This window comes from Hyla sarda, chromosome 7 (genome assembly GCF_029499605.1).
Source record: "Hyla sarda isolate aHylSar1 chromosome 7, aHylSar1.hap1, whole genome shotgun sequence".
NCBI lineage: Eukaryota > Metazoa > Chordata > Amphibia > Anura > Hylidae > Hyla > Hyla sarda.
Genome location: NC_079195.1, coordinates 109,437,564 through 109,458,031, shown reverse-complemented (window position 1 = coordinate 109,458,031; position 20,468 = coordinate 109,437,564). Strand labels below are relative to the sequence as shown.

General features: G+C 41.6%; 1 protein-coding gene across 2 annotated transcripts in view; it reads left to right on the top strand.

Annotated features, from left to right (window-relative positions):
* ZFAND4 (zinc finger AN1-type containing 4) overlaps positions 1 to 20,468 on the top strand; it is a 46,889-nt gene that overhangs the window by 18,651 nt on the left and 7,770 nt on the right. For both annotated transcript variants that reach the window (XM_056530404.1, XM_056530405.1), the window contains exons 3-8: positions 3,696 to 3,771; positions 4,157 to 4,224; positions 6,067 to 6,253; positions 10,375 to 10,522; positions 12,413 to 13,522; positions 18,810 to 18,858. In XM_056530404.1, the coding sequence (XP_056386379.1) occupies positions 3,696 to 3,771; positions 4,157 to 4,224; positions 6,067 to 6,253; positions 10,375 to 10,522; positions 12,413 to 13,522; positions 18,810 to 18,858 (1,638 nt within the window). The remainder of the gene's footprint in view (positions 1 to 3,695; positions 3,772 to 4,156; positions 4,225 to 6,066; positions 6,254 to 10,374; positions 10,523 to 12,412; positions 13,523 to 18,809; positions 18,859 to 20,468) is intronic.

Below are 20,468 nucleotides of genomic sequence, written 5' to 3'. Positions count from 1 at the left end.
ACTACAACTCCAAGCATGCCTGGGCATGCTGGGAGTTGTAGTTTTGCAAAAGCTGTAGGCACACAACCGATGTCAACACTGCTGCTTAAAAGTTATCCAAACACTGTACCTCCAACTATTCCAAAACTACAAGTCCCAGCATTACAGGACTGGCAAAGGACAACACATGACTGACAAAGGAAGATATGTTATACACTCACCATATTGTCTTTGGTAGAGTAGTTACATAGTTCATAAGGTTGAAAAAAGACCAGAGTCAATCAAGTTCAACCTATAAACCTAGCGAGTCTTCTGAGTTGATCCAGAGGAAGGCAAAAAAACCTCATACTAAAGGTAAAAATTCTTCCCAACTCCACATATGGCATCAGAATAAATCCCTGGATCAACGTTCTGTCCCTATAAATCTAGTATACTTAACCAGTGATGTTCTTATTCTCCAAAAATGCATCCAGCCCCCCCCCCCCCCTTTTGAGCTCTTTTACAGAGTTCACCATGACCACCTCTTCTGGCAGAGAATTCCACAGTCTCACTGCTCTTACAGTAAAGAACCCCCCCGTCTGTGCTGGTGTAGAAACCTTCTTTCCTCAAGACGTAGAGGATGCCCCCTTGATATAGATACAGTCCTGGGTATAAATAGTTCATGGGAGAGATCTCTGTACGGTCCCCTGATATATTTATACATAGTTATTAGGTCGCCCCTAAGCCTTCTTTTTTTCTAAACTAAATAAACCTAATTCTGATCATCTTTCTGGGTACTGTAGTCCTCCCGTTCCCCGTATTACTCTGGTTGCCCATCTTTGAACCCTCTCCAGCTCCACTATATCTTTCTTGTACACTGGTGGCCAGTACTGTACACAGTATTCTGTGTGGTCTGACTAGTGATTTGTACAGTGGTAGAATTATTTCCGTGTTGTGGGCATCTATGCCCCTATTGATGCACCCCATGATTTTATTTGCCTTGGCAGCAGCTGCCCAACACTAGTCACTACAGCTAAATTTACTATTAACTAAGACTCCTAAGTCCTTTTTCCACGTCAGTCGTCCCAAGTGTTCTCCCATTTAATACATAATCCCAGCCCGGATTTTCCTCTCCATGTGTATTACCTTACATTTATCAGTGTTGAACCTCAACTGCCACTTCCCGGCCCAAACCTCCAACCTATCCAGATCCATTTGTAACCGTGCACTGTCCTCTATTGTGTTTACCGGTTTACAGAGTTTAGTATCATCTGCAAAGATTGCTACTTTACTATTCAACACCTCTACAAGGTCAATAATAAATATATTAAATAGAACAGGACCCAAGACTGACCCCTGTGGTCCCCACTAGTAAGTCACCCAATCAGAATAAGTACCATTAATAACCACCCTCTGTTTCCGATCACTGAGCCAGTTACTTAACCACTTGCACACATTCTCCCCTAGCTCAATCCTTCTCATTTTATACACCAACCTTTTATGTGGAACCGTATCAAATGCTTTGGGAAAATACTGATACAGGACATCCAGCGATTGCCCCTGTTCCAGTCTGGAGCTCACCTCCTCGTAAAAGCTGATCAGGTAAGTTTGACAGTACCGATCCCTCATAAAGCCATGCTGATATGGGGTCATACATTTATTTTCATCAAGACTCTCCAAACCCTCAAACTATTTACATACAACTGAGGTTAAACTAACAGGCTTATAATTCCCGGGGATCAACTTTTGACTCCTTTTTAAATATACAGGCAATCTCCAATAATCAGTGTGTGTGTGTGTGTGTGTGTGTACATGCTGCATAAAACCAGAGAGAAAAGGGTTACAGAGCAGGGCTGCTGTGCTCCTCCAAGAGCAGTGAATCAGCAGAGTGAGGGAGGGGGAGGAGTCATCACAGTGCAAGCAAGAGAGAACACACCCCCTCCCTCTGGAGAGATGAGAAAGACATTGAGCAGCTGTAATATGCTATTTATTTGTGAAATATGGGTGATAGAGACGTAAAAATTACATGATCAGGATGAGGTACTGAGTAACATAAGTTTTATTTATTTTTTTTTTTTTTGTGGGATCTGACAGGTACGCTTTAAATATTTCAAAAACTTTAAACTACCATATTACAAAAGGTCATTAATTTACAGTTTTTGGTTCTGACTGCTCATTTACGCATAAGACTGCCTCATAACAAAATCTGCAAAAAGGTGAAGGGGTCTAAAAACTCTGAATGCATTGTACGGGTGTTCTTCCATTTCTCCTATACCAAGGCAAATTGTCATTGTTTGTAGGGTTTGTTTACATAAAGTAAAAATGTGATTGGCTGTGGAAACCACCTAGTTAGTTGAATATACTGGAGGTGGTCAAAATAGAACAATTTCTTTACCTGTTACCAGACTGGCGGACCTTTTCCTCTAACTGGTCAGGTCAGGGTCATAAAGATCGTCTTCTTTTTATGTTCTAATTCTTTTGTACTGTAAGGATGTATCCGCTAATATGCGTCTAGTGAAGATAAGTTTTCTCATGTATACCAGCACCATCTACAGCTGCACAATAACCCTAATAAACTTGACTGATGCTGAGCCGCAGTACCAATGGTAGCCTCTGAACGGTAGTGGTGCTGTTCCTGAATTCTGCTATGGTTGTATGAGATTGCTATAGTGTATGGTGTGGTTGCTATGGTGTAAGGTAACTTTTTACACAGCCTGAGTTGAATAAACTACATAGTTGTTTTTTTATTTTTATTATTATTAATATATATGTGTGTGTGTGTGTGTGTATGTATGTAGATGATTCTAGGGGCAGCCATTTTGCCTGAGCTGTTGTTTACATAATTTAGAGCGGTGGTCTTGCACTGTGGCCCTCCAGATATTGCAAAACTTCAACTCCCAGCATGTCCAGACAACCAACGGCTGTCCGTGCATGCTGAAAGTTAAGGTTTTGCAACATCTGGAGGGCCACAGTTTGAGACCACTGATTTAGAGAGATGCTTGACAGCAGCCACATGGACCACATAGCCCTGTAGTCTGGAGCTGACTCAAAGGACAAGTATCATGTAAAACAAAAAAAAAAGTATCCTTTATACAAAGGACAGGGGATAAGTTTTAGATCACGAGGCGTCCTAGCGCTGGGGCCCCCGTGATCTCCTATTTGGAGCCCCGACTCTCCTTTTACAGTGGCACATCACGACCCCCGTCCTAAGCACCTCCTGTATATAGTTCTATGGGAGAGCCGAAGATTGTCAAATGGCTCTTCCATAGAGCTCTATGGAGCGTGAGCTGCGGCCCCTGTTTAGGGCAGGGGTTATGACGTGCCACTGTAAAGAGGAGATTGCAGGGGGGCCCAGCACTCAGACCCCCCGCAATCTAAAACTTATCCCCTATACTTCAGATAGTGGATACATTTATTTCTTTTTTATTTTACATGATACTTGTCTTTTTAATGTCCCAGATTTATCAATCTGCCTAAAAAATAACTGTCTGGTTTAATCAACAACAACCAATCACAGCTCAGCTTTCACTTTACCAGAGCTCATTAACATATGAAACTGAGCGGTGATTGGTGGTTGTGGGTAAAAACCGTTTTGGATTCCAGAAGATGAATGAATCTGGACCATTGACTTCTAGGAGACAGTACTGTGGACATACTGAGAGTTGTGTAGAGACGGGTTGTGAGCTCTTTGTCATTTTTCTGTAGTTTGTAGAACATCCATGTTAATCTCATTTTAGGCATTCCCATCGCCCAGCAACATTTAATTTGGAATAACATGGAACTAGAAGATGAGTTTTCTCTAAATGACTACAAGTAAGTATTTGTAACTGAAGGCGAAGTGCGTGTGTGCGTGTGTGTGTTGCTAAGACTATCTTACCAACCATAATACTTCTCTGTTTTTGTGTGTGTGTGTGTGTGTTGCTAAGACTCTTACCAACCATAATACTTCTCTGTTTATGTGTGTGTGTGTGTGTGTGTGTTGCTAAGACTATCTTACCAACCATAATACTTCTGTTTTTGTGTGTGTGTGTGTTACTAAGACTATCATACCAACCATAATACTTCTCTGTTTTTGTGTGTGTGTGTGTGTTACTAAGACTATCTTACCAACCATAATACTTCTCTGTTTTTGTGTGTGTGTGTGTGTGTGTTACTAAGACTATCTTACCAACCATAATACTTTTCTGTTTTTCTGAAGTATCTCTGAAGGTTGCACTCTGAAGTTGGTTCTGGCAATGAGAGGAGGTCCGATTAACACTCGGAGAGGTATGGACCGCTTCATGATCCCACTGTGTTACATTTTAGCAGGACCAGAAGGCTTGTGGCAATTTCTCAGGTCCATACATCAGTGCTGTATATATAGCAACCAGCAAGGTTACAGCTTTTACCTTCTTTATCTTAAAATAAGAGGGGATCTGTAGTATGGACCACACCAACACTTTTTTTCATAGATCAAGTTCAATTTTCTACATCCAGGTCAATGTCTGGTCCTATAGAGTTGGCAGTTCCACAGAACTAGGTATGGTGCACCATTGTGAGCCATGTATGTTCTTGACATGTTGCAGTAACTGAATTTCCTATAGCATGTGCATAAAACTGAGACTGAGGCATGCAGTCTTATTTCTGTATACAGTGGTCCCTCAAGTTACAATATTAATTGGTTCCAGGATGACCATTGTATGTTGAGACCATTGCATGTTGAGACCATATCTCTATGGAAACCTGATAATTGGTTCTGAAGCCACCAAAATGTCATCCAAAAATAGGAAAAAGTGAGGATTAAAGAAAAATAAGTAGATAACTGATATAGATAAAGCTTACTATATCATTTACATATAAAAGTAAGAAAGATCTTCTGGAAGCTGTAATCACTGTCTATGTAGAGGACAGGAGCTTCTTCAGGATCCTGTACAGTACACCCAGTGTCCTAAAAAAGTAACATGGAGCCGCCCTTACCTGGTGTCCAAGTGAGCAGCTAACTGTGTCATAGGTTAAGAGTAGTACAGAACATGTAGTACCACCCTGTACTGCAGGAGGCGCTACCAGACCGGAATTCAGTGCATAAACTTGAGTCTGGTTACAATGGTCCAGAAAAGACTATTGTATGTTGAAACTATTGTAAGTTGAGGGATCACTGTACACACAAAGTTACAGTAGAAATTCCTATACCTTTGTAGAACTAAATTGTTGGCTGGCAGTCACCTAAGTGTCCAGTAATGGCACTATATCTGGAACAGGGAGTTCTGAGAGAGGAAGTTTCTAAATTTGGACATCCTGTTCACTTTCCCTAATAAATAAAAACATTTTTATATCTGCCAATAGGAATAATATGTGCCAGACTCACAGGTGATTCCCTGTCAATGCCCATAGTCAGTTCCATATTCAGCCCTAACTACAGATACTTTACTCATTGGATTTGTTGCTAGCCTTCTATGGGTGTCACATTTGTTGCCAGCCTTCTATGGGTGTCACATTTGTTGCCAGTCTTCTATGGGTGTCACATTTGTTGCCAGCCTTCTATGGGTGTCACATTTGTTGCCAGCCTTCTATGGGTGTCACATTTGTTGCCAGCCTTCTATGGGTGTCACATTTGTTGCCAGCCTTCTATGGGTGTCACATTTGTTGCCAGTCTTCTATGGGTGTCACATTTGTTGCCAGCCTTCTATGGGTGTCACATTTGTTGCCAGCCTTCTATGGGTGTCACATTTGTTGCCAGCCTTCTATGGGTGTCACATTTGTTGCCAGCCTTCTATGGGTGTCACATTTGTTGCCAGCCTTCTATGGGTGTCACAGTTGTTGCCAGCCTTCTATGGGTGTCACAGTTGTTGCCAGCCTTCTATGGGTGTCACAGTTGTTGCCAGCCTTCTATGGGTGTCACAGTTGTTGCCAGCCTTCTATGGGTGTCACAGTTGTTGCCAGCCTTCTATGGGTGTCACAGTTGGTGTCGCTTGCAGCAGCCAAGTTTATGTCTAAGACCGTCAAAATGTGCAATTCCCATGTAAGCTTACCGCACAGTCGCATAGTTTGTTTTAGCTGTGGTTTAGTATTTTGTTTGAAATGATTTTAAGTTTTATTAAAATGTTTGCCCCACTTCTTTGCTTTGTTCAGTACCACTGGATGACCCGGTTAGAGACATAGCTGAGTACATGGACCCTGTACAAGATGAGATGTGGGAAAAGCCCCCCTCAAATAAGCAGGTTACGTTTTTGGTATACCGTGAAGGAGATCAACTGAATTTCTTCCGTGTAGTGGACCGAGGGGACGGGACCCTGACACCACTATCAGAATCTCTCAGGTAATACCACTTTCTTTATGTTTAGTCACTTTATATACCATTCAGCTTTTGCAGAACATATATTAATAATTCTGTTGTATGGAATTTAAAGAAAAAATACTTTTTGATAATATGGCATGCAACAAGGAAAAAAGTGAACTGTGGAAAAAAAAAAAAACCTTGTGTGGCTCAGACTTTTGCATGAAGCCCAGTAAAACGCATAGAATTTTAGTGGGCACTGTGTTTAGATAGCTGAATACAGCACATCTTTTAGCTAGAGACATAAATTGAGTGTCAGAATGTCGCCCTCTACCACTCTAGGACCGTCTTGTTCTGATAATCATAGTCTCAAATAATGAAGGACTAGGTAGATGTATTTGTTTAGTCATTGGAAGGCTTCAATTCTGATTAGAAGCACAGGAAACCACATTGGGCAGACTCCCAGTTATCGATTAAGGAGTAATAAAGTGGTATTCTGGCATAAAAAAAAATGGATAGATGGCTTGGGCCTAGGAAAAAAAGGGTATACTTACATACTCTGCAAGCCCCGCTACAGCTTTTGTTTTTTGTCTGCTCCCGGTCATCTGATGCTCCTGTATTCTTCCTGTATCCAAGATGAGACTTTGGATCAGGACCTGCCTGTTCAGCCAATCACTAGCCATGGCATTGTCCCATCTCGGCCAGTGATCTTGCTGAATGCTCTCATCTTGAATACATACAGGAGCAGCGGAGGACCAGACAAAACAGAACTTGCGGGAAGATGCCTAAATACTCCTTAAAATAAATCTTCCCCAGCTTCCAGTAATATCAAAACACTACGAACTTTATTTCTCCTTGTTAAAAAGAAAAAAAGGTCTTTCAAGTTGCGTTCCCATAAAAATACATGTTAGTGTCACAGGTGTTACTGTAGTGTTTAAAGCTAGAAGTAAATTTAAAAGAAATGGGGAAATATAAAGGAATGTTTTAAAGGGGTACTCCGCCCCTAGACATCCTATCCCCTATTGAAAGGATAGGGGATAACTTGTCTGAACGCGGAGGTCCCGCCGCTGGGGACCCCCGCGATCTCCCTGCTGACAAGCATTCGTTTAGATCGTCGGGTGCTGTGCCGGAGGCTTGTGATGTCATGGCCACACCCCCTCATGATGTCACGGCCATGCCCCCTCAATGCAATTCTATGAAAGGGGGCACTGCTGAGACCCAAACACTTTGGAATTTCATTTGTACTTTTTTGAAAGGCTTTTGTAAGTGCATCCTTTTAAAGATGAGCAAATAAAGTTTTAATACTATTGGAAGCTGGAGGAAGGAGGTCTATTTGTGTGCCACAAAATACTTGTTACATTTTGATCATGACAGGATCCTACAGTATACTTGGGAGCGCTGTGTGATCTGCTGAAGCTGATGTCCAACCATCTATTCTGTTGTAGAAAACCTGCATGCCTTCAGATTGCGTTCTGCTTTGCTTCACATCTTTTGCGTATTGCTACAGGTGTTCTTTGCCTGTGTTGTCCTTCTACAAAGTGTCTTTAAACTGTGATTCGTACATGGGCTTCTGCATCATAAATGCATATATCGTACAATTGCATCCCTCTAGACTAATGGGAGAAATAATCAGAGGTGGATATCCTATCGGGCATGTTTCCCCCTAAGCAGATGCCCACCTGTGCCACTTTTAAAGAAATAAATCTTCACCAAAAAGTGCATTATACCTGGCAAAGTACTCCAGACAATAGGCATAACCATCTACCCAGAAGATTTAGTCATGCTCTGAGTAGCATCTATGCCCAAGAATGGGTCTGCAGGCTAGAGGCAGGTTGTGGGTGTCCCTGGCAGGGGATGGCCCCAAAGCTGACTCGTTCTTCAGCACTTCACCGGGATGAAAGAGACAAGTTTTGTAGGAGTACTGTGATACTCTGACGATGAGAGAAATTCCCTCTGGAAACGCGTTGTCCTGTGCACCCTATAAACTGTGTAACTAATATTGCCGGTGTATACCATCTGTACACTGGAAATAAAAAGTTATCACAGTACTCCTACGGAACTTCTCTCTTTCATCCCGGTGAAGCACTGAAGAACAAGTCTACTTTGGGTCCATCCCCTGCCAGGGATGCCCGCAACCTACCTCTAGCCTGCATTCCTGTTTGCTGCCAGCAGTACTGACAGACAGCGGCTCCCGAAACCATGCCGCACACCACCCAAAGAGCATCTCAGAGTTGTGCAATGTACATGCAAAAGATGAGCGACATTTCTATTAATCTTTGCGATCACACAAAATTATAAAAAGGTAACGGCACTATTAGGGCTCCATCTCGGTTCCATCTTTTTTTTCCACATACCCCTTATATCAAGAATGGGTCTGGATAGATACCAAATCCTAAACTCCTAACATTTAAAACACATTCACTCTTATCATCCAGAAATGTATACTACACCAGGTTTAAGCCTACAGTCATGGATGTAAATATTGGCACCCTGAAATTTTTCAAGAAAATTAAGTACTTCTCACAGAAAAGGATTGCAGTAACACATGTTTTGCTATACACATGTTTATTCCCTTTGTGCGTATTGGAACTAAACCAAAAAAGGAGGGGGAAAAAAAAGCTAAATGGACATAGTCACACCAAACTCCAAAAATGGGCTGGACAAAATTATTGCCACCCTTAACTTAATATTTGGTTTTACACCCTTTGGAAAAAATAACTGAAATCAGTCGCTTCCTATAACCATTAATAAGCTTCTTACACCTCTCAGCCGGAATATTGGACCACTCTTCATTTGCAAACTGCTCCAGGTCTCTCTTATTGGAAGGCGCCTTTTCCCAACAGCAATTTTAAGATCTCTCCACAGGTGTTCAGTGGGATTTAGATCTGGACTCATTGCTGCCACTTCAGAACTCTCCAGCGCTTTGTTGCCATCCATTTCTGGGCGCTTTATGACGTATGTTTGGGGTCATTGCCCTGCTGGAAGACCCAGGATCTCGGACGCAAACCCAGCTTTCTGACACTGGGCTGTACAGTGCGACCCAAAATCCATTGGTAATCCTCAGATTTCATGATGCCTTACACACATTCAAGGCACCCAGTGCCAGAGGCAGCAAAACAACCCCAAAATATAATTGAACCTCCACCATATTTCACTGTAGGTACTGTGTTCTTTTCTTTGTAGGCCTCATTCCGTTTTCAGTAAACAGTAGAAAGATGTGCTTTACCAAAAATCTCTATCTTGGTCTCACCTGTCCACAAGATTTTTTCCTAGAAGGATTTTGTCTTACTCAAGTTCATTTTGGCAAAATGTAATCTTGCTTTTTATGTCTCTGTGTTAGCAGTGGGGTCCTCCTGGGTCTCCTGCCATAGCGTTTCATTTCATTTAAATGTCGATGGATAGTTCGCACTGTCACTGCTCCTTGAGCCTGCAGGACAGATTGAATATCTTTAAAACTTGTTTGGGGCTGCTTATCCACCATCAGGACTATCCTGCGTTGACACCTTTCATCAATTTTTCTCTTCTGCCCACGCTCAGGGAGATTAGCTACAGTGCCATGGGTTGCAAACTTCTTGACAATGTTGCGCACTGTGGCAAATCTAGATCTCTGGAGATGGACTTGTAACCTTGAGATTGTTGATATTTTTCCACAATTTTGGTTCTCAAGTCCTCAGAGAGTTCTCCTCTTTCTCTTGTCCATGCTTAGTGTGGCACACACAGACAAACAATGCAAAGACTAAGTGAACTTCTCTTCTTTTTATCTGCTTCCAGGTGTGATTTTTATATTTTGTTCACACCTGTTACTTGCCCCAGGTGAGTTTAAAGTAGAATCACATGCTTGTAACAATCTTATTTTTCCACAATTTTGAAAGGGTGCCAATAATTTTGTCCAGCCCATTTATGGAGTTTGGTGTGACATTATGTCCAATTTGCTTTTTTTTTTTTTTTTTTTTTTTTTTTTATTATCTCCCTTTTTTGGTTTAGTTCCAATATACACAAAGGGAATAAATGTGTATAGCAAAACGTGTTACTGCAATCCTTTTCTATGAGAAATACTTCATTTCAGGGGTGCCAACATTTACGGCCATGACTGTATTTAGTCTTTAGTCATTTGGTTAACTCCTTTCTATCCTGTATATGATCTGTTTTTGTCTTCTCCATAGTGGAGGTTCGGTCTATAATTTGTACGCTGAAGATGATGATGAAATTGAGGCCTCTCCATCTGGCCAACAGATTATAGAAAATTCCATTACTATGAACAAAATGAAGTTGTTGAAATCAAAGATGGAGAACATGAACCTCAATAAAAAGGTCTTTTTTTATAGTAATGCACTAAATGCTTTCTCTTATCTAGTATGGCTGTTTCCTAAAACTACCTTCCCCATACTGTATGGAGTGCTTTGTTGTGAGTTAACAACAAACAATGCAAGCCTAAGGATGGGGGTGTGACCATGACGTCACGAGCCTCCGCTTCGTATTGCCAGTCATTCAGCATGGAGTGAAGTTCGCTCCATGAATTGGATGTCTGAGGTGCCGCAGCTGAGATCACGGGGATTCCCAGCAGCAGGACCCCTGCAAACAGACATCTTATCCCCTATCCTTTAGATAGGGGATAAAATGTCTTAGAGCCGGAGTACTCCTTTAAGCATGCTAGCTAAGGAGGTGTATCTGTATATTGCTATTGCTCTTTGAACTACTGTATAGCTGGATACCTTATGTTTTTAACCTTTTTATATATAACTACTGCAAAAGTATTAAGAGAGTGCACACCTCTCAAGATGGGGGTTTATGCTGCCTATAAAGAATTTCTGCTAGTGTATCTCTGTGTAGTTGTATCATTGTACCCAACCCACAGGCTGCGTGAAGCGGGCCCTGGCTACCTTACAATGATATACAATTACAGTGAAGCCCCCCGACCTACGATGGCCCCAACATATGATCATTTCAACATACGATGTCCTCTCAGAGGCCATCGCATGTTGAAGGCAGCATCAACATACAATGCTTTTGTATGTCGGGGCCATCGCATAAACGGCTATCCGGCAGCGCAGACTACTTCAGCTGCCACCGGATATCCGTTTAAGGTGCCCCTTGTGGTCCTCTGTCAATCACTTACCTGTCCTCGGGGCTCCGGCGTGTCCTCTTCGGGAACCCCTGCATCGTCGGCGCTCTCCATTGTTGTCATCACGTCGCTGCGCACGCCGTCCCGTCATCCAATAGGAGCGGCGTGCGTAACGACGTGATAGCGGCGACGAAGAGCGAGGATGCCAGGGAAGCAGAGGCCTTCCCGGGGACGCGGCGACATCCAGGGCAGCGGTGACGGTCCGGAGTGGCGGGGACACATGAGTATAACCTCCAATACCAGTGGTCTTCAACCTGCGGACCTCCAGATGTTGCAAAACTACAACTCCCAGCATGCCCGGACGTTGGCTGTCCGGGCATGCTGGGTGTTTTAGTTTTGCAACATCTGGAAGTCCGCAGGTTGTAGACCACTGTCCTATACTTTACATTGCACGGATCCCTCAACATACAATGGTTTCAACAAACGATGGTCTGTTTGGAACGGATTACCATCGTATGTTGAGGGACCACTGTATTCTGAAACATTGCACCGTTTCAGTGAAATCGTAGATTTAAAGATGGTACAGGGTTTAGTCAAGTCTGCTTTTCTGTCGGCTTCTCCCCACCCAATTTGGCTTGACTCTATGTATGTGCAGGGAGAGAACTGTCCATGAAGCCCAGCAAGGTAGGGAGCTATGGCCGAGCCACTTCCTTTACTGGTTTCTCCTATCCCTGTTTCATCTTTTAATCACTCATAATAGATTGTAGTCAGAGTGCCTACGACTTGGTTCACATTAGCGTTGTGGAGCTCTGTTACTACAGCGGAAAAACTGGGCTGGGACAGAGGGTGTCACCATCGACATCAATGGAAACCAACAGGTCCCATTCACTTTGAATGGAGTACATCTGGATTTCTGCTAGATGTCCTTATTTTGCAAGTTTTACTGAAGGGGAAAAAAACTGTCCTGCAAGGTTTCTTTACTTTGCGCAAAAATGAAAGGACTTTAGTAATCAATAACCGGAGCTTCATAAAGAAGCGCCAAACGCTGATGTAAACATAGGTGTAAAATAATAATCTCATTATAGGCACTTGCCACTTTAAGTTATTCTCTCTTTTTTTATTTTTTTTTATTTGTGCAGCCGAAGAAGTCTTCTAAGTTGAAACCCCGACCTCCTAATGCTCCACGGCCTACAAATGGTTCAATGGCTTCTGCCCGTCACAGGCTTTTAAGAGTTCTCCCCCACATTGGACAAACTATTCTACCTCCTGGGAACCCATATGTCTCTGAGTCTTCCCACAATGCACTTTCTACCCTTACTGCTGCTACTAGGACAATACCTTCTATCACTAGTGACTTTCTCAACGAAGAGGGGACCTGGGAAAGCTCCACATTAATTCCATCACTCGCTAGTATTAATTTACCTCCAAAGTTGTCACGTGTAGAACTAGAAAATACAAGTCATTCAGCAAATACAGTCCTCTCCCCTGTTACACCTTTGCCCAAGAAAGCGGTGACAAAAGACAATGACCCCATCCTTCATCAAAACCTAAACCTCTTCTCTCCTGAAGATACATCGAGGTCAATATCCGAATCCTTTGCACTGTTAACTGAGGCAGGGCCTTCTGAGCAATATGGAGAACTCTGCAGCTTGACAAAAATTCAATCCGATTTTGAATTTACTGAAGGAAACAAAGAGGCCTCCGCAATTGAGTCGCACCCCACCACGCTCACCAAATCACTGAACTCGGATTTGATGGAGACCTCGTATATTAATACGGCTGAGCTAAGTCCACCAAGAAGCAAGTTTCTGTCACCCATTCACTTCTCTCCGCAGTTAAATGATTCCACCTTCTCCAAGACTCTTCAGCCTAAATGTTTTGATTTGGGAAGCCTGAGGCCCCCAGCTTCACACAGTCATTTCCATTCTCTGCAACTCCAAAACATGGCTGCTCCTACCGTTTCTAGAACTGCTAGATTTAGAGGCGTGAAAGTGGAATCTCCTGGGAAGCGATCAGATGTGATTTCCAAAATGGAAGCTAGAGATATGACAGAGTTGGTTAATAAAGCCTCTAAAGAACCCATGGGGTCAATTAATAACTTCGGATTTTTTGCTTCGCTGGCTCGAAGTTCAAGTAGGGACAACATAAGCAGCTCTGGCAATCTTGGAGGAATACGAAATCTTGTTGCTCCACCAACTACCTTCCAGGAAGAGAAGATATCTGTACATGACACTTTGAACATTTTTAGTGTAAGTATCTACAAGCCTTAACTTGAAAGGAACCTGTTATCATATTCATGCTGCCTGAACCACAAGTCATCCTGGTGGCCCCTGGTGTCTTTGGCCTTGATTGGTTAATCTCTCCTTGTTTGGGTGTATGGAGAGATCATCAATCAATGCTGGTGGGGTGGAAAGAAGCTGGCAAGGGATGCCCAGATGACTCGTGATTCAGGCAGCATGAAAGTGATGACAGGTTCCCTTTTTAACATGTCTGTTTTTTGCCAACAGCAGATCACAGAAAAAGTAGTGAACTTGTTAAGGGGTTACTTGTTTTAGACAATACAATTTTTCCCCAAATGAGTCCCATGTGGTGTCGTCTTTTGCCTGCAGCATAGCTAGCCAGGCACTTCCCCAGACAATGACAATTGATCTTTAACCCCTTCCCTCTGGCGATTTTTCATTTTTGCACTTTTGTTATTTCCTCCACACCTCTTAAAAATCATAACACTTTCAATTTTCCACCTAAAAATCCATATAAGGGCTTGATCTTCGCGCCAACAATTTTACTTTGTAATACCATTTAATAATTTCACTACAAAATCTAAGGCGAAACAAGAAAAAAATTATTTGTGGGGCAAAATTGAAGAAAGAAAAAGCCATTTTGTAATTTTTAGCGGCTTCAGTTTCTACACAGTGCAGTTTTCGGTAAAAATTGCACCTTTATATTCTGTAGATCCATACGGTTGCAAGGATACCCAATTTATATAGGTTTGATTTTATTTTACTACAAAAAAAAAATTATAACTGCACCAAAATGAATACGTTGAAAAGGGTCCTTTTGACCCTTATAACTGCAGATAGGGGATAAGTGTCTTCAGATCTCCTTTAATAAAAGGATGGGTAAAGTGTTAATGCTACTCCTTACTTTATCACCAAGTTGTGCTCACTTGTAAAGGTTGTGATATTAACCCCTTAACGACCACGGACGTATTTATGTCCGTGGCCGACTCCCAATCTGTGAAGCGCGTTCAATAGCTGAGCTCGCTTCGTATCTGTGGGTTCCTAGTTGCTATCAGCAACCAGGACCCACGGCTAATGCCGGACACTGCCGATCGGGCTGATGTCTGGTATTAACCCTTTAGATGCCACAATCAAAGTTGATTGCGACGTCTAAAACGGGAGATATCCATACCGGCTAGCTCAGCGGAGCTGTTCGGGACCGCCGCAGTGAAATCGCAGTGCCAGGAACAGATGAGGACAGCGGGAGATGCCTTACCTTCTTCCCGGTTGTCCGATCGGCGATTGATTGCTCCAAGCCTGAAATCCAGGCTTGAGCAATCAAGCGCAGAAAATACTGATCAATGCATTCCTATGGCAATGCATTGAACAGTGCCTGCAATCGGTGTATGCAATGTTACAACCCCTGGAGGGGGCTGTAACACTGCGTAAAAAAATAAAAAATAAGTTAATGAATGTGATTTAACCTCTTCCCTAATAAAAACCAGAATCACTCACCTTTAAAAAAAAAAAAAAGTGTAAATAAAAATAAACATATGTGGTATCTCCGCGTGCGTAAATGTCCGGACCATTAAAAAATATTGTTAATTAAACCGCACGGTCAATGGTGTACGCGTGAAAAAATTCCAAAGTCCAATATAGCATATTTTTGGTCACTTTTTGTACCATAAAAATGAATAAAAAGCGATCAAAAAGTAGGATGAAAACTAAAATTGTGCCAATAAAAACTTCAGATCATGGTGCAAAAAAATGAGCCCTCATACCGCCCCATACACGGAAAAATAAGTTACAGGGGTCAGAAGATGACAATTTTAAACATATAAATTTTTGCGTGTTGTTATGACTTTTTCCAGAAGTACGACAAAATCAAACCTACCGTATATAAGTAGGGTATAATTTTAATCATATTGACCTACAGAATAATGATAAGGTGTCATTTTTACCGAAAAATGTACTGTGTAGAAACAGAAGCCCCCATAAGTTACAAAATGGCAGTTATTCTTCAATTTTGTCGCACAATGATTTATTTTTTCAGTTTCGTGGTGGCGCAAAAAAAGCCATTCTATGGATTTTTAGGAGCAAAAGGAAAAAAATGAAAGTGCAAACACTGAAAAACGCTTGGTCCTTAAGGGGTTAAGGAAGGGTCATATTTGTACAGTGTATAGTGCTTTAGTTACATAGTTTCAAGACCAAAAATTACATTCATCCTTCAGGTTCCGCCTATAACACTATAGTGTTGATGCCAATATTTCAAATTTAAAGGAGATAAATTCTTTTCTGACTCCATATCTGAATAAATCCCTGGAGCAAAGACCCTTGTCCCGAATCTAGTAACAATAACTTCTGATGTTATTACTGTCCATAAATGGAACCAGGGCACATTTAGACTATTTTATTAAGTTCACTATCGCCACTTCCTCTGGCAGATATTTCTATAGTCTCTCTGCTCTTACAGTAAAGAACCCGTCTGTGCTGGTGTAGAAACCTTTTTTTTCCTCTAGAGCAGTGGTCTTCAACCCGCGGACCTCCAGATGTTGCGAAACTACAACTCCCAGCATGCCCGGACAGCCGTTAGCTGTCCGGGCATGCTGGGAGTTGTAGTTTTGCAACATCTGGAGGTCCGCAGGTTGACGACTAGAGATGAGCGAACTTACAGTAAATCGATTCGTCACAAACTTCTCGGTTCGGCGGTTGCTGACTTTTCCTGCATAAATTAGTTCAGCTTTCAGGTGCTCCTGTGGGCTGGAAAAGGTGAATACAGTCCTAGGAGACTCTTTCCTAGGACTGTATCCACCTTTTCCAGCCCACCGGAGCACCGGAAAGCTGAACTAATTTATGCAGGAAAAGTCAGCAACCGCCGAGCTGAGAAGTTCGTGACGAATTGAATTTACTGTAAGTTCGCTCATCTCTATTGACGACCACTGCTCTAGAGGATGCCCCCTTGTTATAGGTGTAGTCTTTGGTATAAATAGATAATTGGAGAGGTCTTAGTACAGCCCTCTAATATACTAATATATAGTTAGGTCCCCCCACTTCACCCCCACCCTAAAACTTCACCCCCACCCTAAAACTTCACTGTGCAACCCCTCTACAAGGTCATTTATAAATATATGAGAATAAGGCCAAAAACTAGTAAGTCACTCAGAGTATGTGCCATTAATAACCACCCTCTGTTCCTGAGCCAGTTATTTACCCACTTACACATTTTCACCCAGACCAAGCATTCTCATTTTATGTACCAGCCTTTTATGTGGGAAAAATCAAGAAATACGACATCCAGCGATTCCCCCTTGTCCAGTCTGGAGCTCACCTCCTCATAAAAGCTGGTCAGGTTAGTCAGGACCGATCCTTCATAAAGGCATGCTGATATGGAGTCATACATTTATGTTCATTGAGATATTCAAATGTACCATCTCTTCGAAAACCCTCAATTACAGATAATGGAGGTCAAACGAACAGGCCCTTTTCCTGGGTAAGGACAACAAGGAGTAGGAAACTGGAAGCTGGATATGGCGCTGCTGTATAATGGATATGGACGACTCTCCAGCAAGTTTAAACATTTATTTAGCATACACACAACGCGTTTCAGGGAATTAATGTCCCTTTCATCAGGCTGACATTAATTCCCTGAAACGCGTTGTGTGTATGCTAAATAAATGTTTAAACTTACCGGAGAGTCGTCCATATCCATTATACAGCAGCGCCATATCCAGCTTCCAGTTTCCTACTCCTTGTTGTCCTGATCTGTTCACGCCGGTTGATCCAGCGTGGGAAGCCGCCGCAGCAGCTGTTCTGTTCATCCACTCCTGTGCTTGTCAGTCTTGTGCCTGCAGACCGCACAACCTCACCAGGTGAGCACGGTCTCAGTCAGTTTCATTCCGACACTGCGTCTTGGGATTCTTCACTTGGAAGCGCTCCTCTTCCTTTCAGTTTTTCCTGGGTTAGACAGGTGACCTGTTCTGGTGAGTTTACCTCATCTTGCTTCATTTCATTTTCCTCTCTGAACAGAGGAGAAAAAAATGAGTTTTAATATATTTATCCTCTATAATTCCTCTCTCATTGGGGTTAGTTTTCCTTTCTTTGGCATGGAGTCTTTCTGTCTCTACTTTTGTTGTTTTTTTTTAATCCGTTTTTTTTTTTCATATTCTACTATTTTCCCTATAACTTTTTAAAGCTCCTTTTACTGCCTTCCTGTTAGCTTAAAGGGGTACTCCGGCCCTAGACATCTTATCATCTATCAAAAGGATTGCGGGGGTCCCGCCGCTGGGGACCCCCGCAATCTCTCCTGCATCACCCACTTGTCATCAGCCTCACAGAGCGAAGACCGCTCTGTGTCTGATGACTCGCGATACAGGGATCGGAGTATATTGACGTCCCTCCCCGTCCCCTCAATGCAAGCCTAGGGGGGGGGGGGGGGGGGGGGGGTGGCACAGCACAGCTGTACTCACCTACCCACCCCATTTCAGAGCAGCCCGTCCTTACTGTAGAGCCTGTATCCAACAGAGAAGTCAACACAGTTTTCCATGAACCCAAACCCCTCCTTCCTACACCGGTTATTTATCCACTCGTTTACCTCCTACTGCCTCTTTGGTTTCACCATCATCACGGATGGGAATTCTTTACTGTAAGGGCAGTGAGACTATAGAACTCTGCCACATGATGTTGCGATGTCTAACTCAATAAACAAGTTCCAGGGGGGCCTGGATACTTTTCTAGAGAGTAACAACCTTACTTGTTAAGAATACTTGACATATGGGAATAGAACATTGATCCAGGGATTTATTCTGATCGCCATATTGGGGTCGGGAAGCAATCTTTCCCCTACTATGGAAAAATTGGCATCAGCCTCAAGGTGTGGGGTGGGGGGTGTTTGCCTTCCTCTGGATCAACAAAGTAGGGTTTTAGATTAAACTCAATGGACTTTTTTATTTTATTTATTTATTTTCAACCTTGCAAACTGTTACTATGTGGTACAGGTAGTATTTTTAGAAAAATATGCCAAATATTTTTGCAAATACTTTAATTAATCAAATTTGGCACTTTCTCCTGAAATTTCTGCTCCTTTCCTCCCCTTGTTGACAGCTTATTGCCTAGGTTACAGACCACCACTCTCCTCTAGAAGTGATGTTCAGGCTGATGTGTATATAGAGCACATTTTTACTAATGGGGATATCAGAGGTATTTAACAGTGGTTATACACCACAAACAGAAGCGGACAGTAAATAAATGGAGTATATCAAACTGTTGTGTCCTTTGTATTGACTGTTAAAATGTTTTTTATTTTCATGTATATTTACAGACGACTCATGGACAGAGTGTGATCAATACAAACTGTGGAAAAAGCGCAGGTAAAAGAATTCAATCACATTTTTCATTCCACCTATGTTACGTGTGTGTGTGTGTGTGTGTGTATGTATATATAATGTGTGTGTGTGTGTGTGTGTGTGTGTATGTATATATAATGTGTGTGTGTGTGTGTGTGTATGTATATATAATGTGTGTGTGTGTGTGTGTGTGTGTGTGTATATATAATATAATATTGTGTGTGTGTGTGTGTGTGTGTATAAATAAAAAAAAAAATATAGATATATATATATATATATATATATCTATCTATATATCTATCTATATATCTATCTATATATCTATCTATATATCTATATATATATATATATATATATATATATCTATCTATATATCTATATCTAGATAGATAGATATATATATCTCTCTATCTATCTATCTATCTAAATAATATAATATATTATATATTCCATTTGATGTGTACCGCCACAAATCTAATGTGTCATAGTGCTCACAATATAGCACTCAGAGTATAGGTAGATGCACAGGGATCTATTTCAGTAAAACCTTAAAGGGGTACTTCGGTGGAAAACTTTTATTTATTTATTTTTTATCAACTGGTGCCAGAAAGTTAAACAGATTCTCTGCTGACATCACGAGCACAGTGCTCTCTGCTGACATCTCATTTTAGGAACAGTCCAGAGCAGCATATGTTTGCTATAGGGATTATTTCCTACTATGGAGAGTTCTTTAAATGGACAGAGATGTCAGCAGAGAGCACTGTGCTCATGATGTCAGCAGAGAGCTCTATGTTCCAAACAGAAAAGAATTTCATCTGTAGTATTCAGCAGCTAATAAGTACTGGAAGGATTTAGATTTTTTTAATAGAAGTAATTTACAAATCTGTTTAACTTTCTCTAGTCAGTTGATATATAAGTTTTTTCCTGGATAACCCCCTTTTTAAGGTTTTACTGAAATAGATACTTTCTGGAGCCAGTTGAAAAAAAAAATATTTTTTTTTCCTGCAATTCCTCTTTAACAACACAGCACCATGTGTATGAAAAGGGATTGTGTTTCATACCTGGTGCACTGCCCAAGCAGCATTGCCAACTGTAAGCAATCTAATGATTACTTAAAATAGTCCTGTGTATGGACTTAAAGGGGTACTCCCGTGGAATTTTTTTTTTTTTTTTTTAAATCAACTAAAAGTTATACAGATTAGTAAATTACTATTTAAAAATCTTAATCCTTCCAGTACATATCAGCTGCTGTATGCGCCACATGAGGTTGTATTTCTTTCTGGAATTTTTTTCTGTCTGATCACAGTGCTTTCTACTGACACCTCTGTCCATGTCAGAAACTGTCCAGAGTACAAGCAAATCCCATAGCAAACCTCTCCTGCTCTGGACAGTTCCTGATACAGACAGAGGTGTCAGCAGAGAGCACTGTGGGCAGACTGAAAAGAACTCCAGAAAGAAATACAACTTCCTCTGTAGTATACAGCAGCTTATAAGTACTGGAAGGGTTAAGATTTTAAATTGAAGTAATTTACAAATCTGTTTTAACTTTGTGGCACCAGTTCATTTAAAAAAAATAAAATAAATGTTTTCTACTGGAGTACCCCTTTAAAACATTTCTAACCCTTCATTTTACT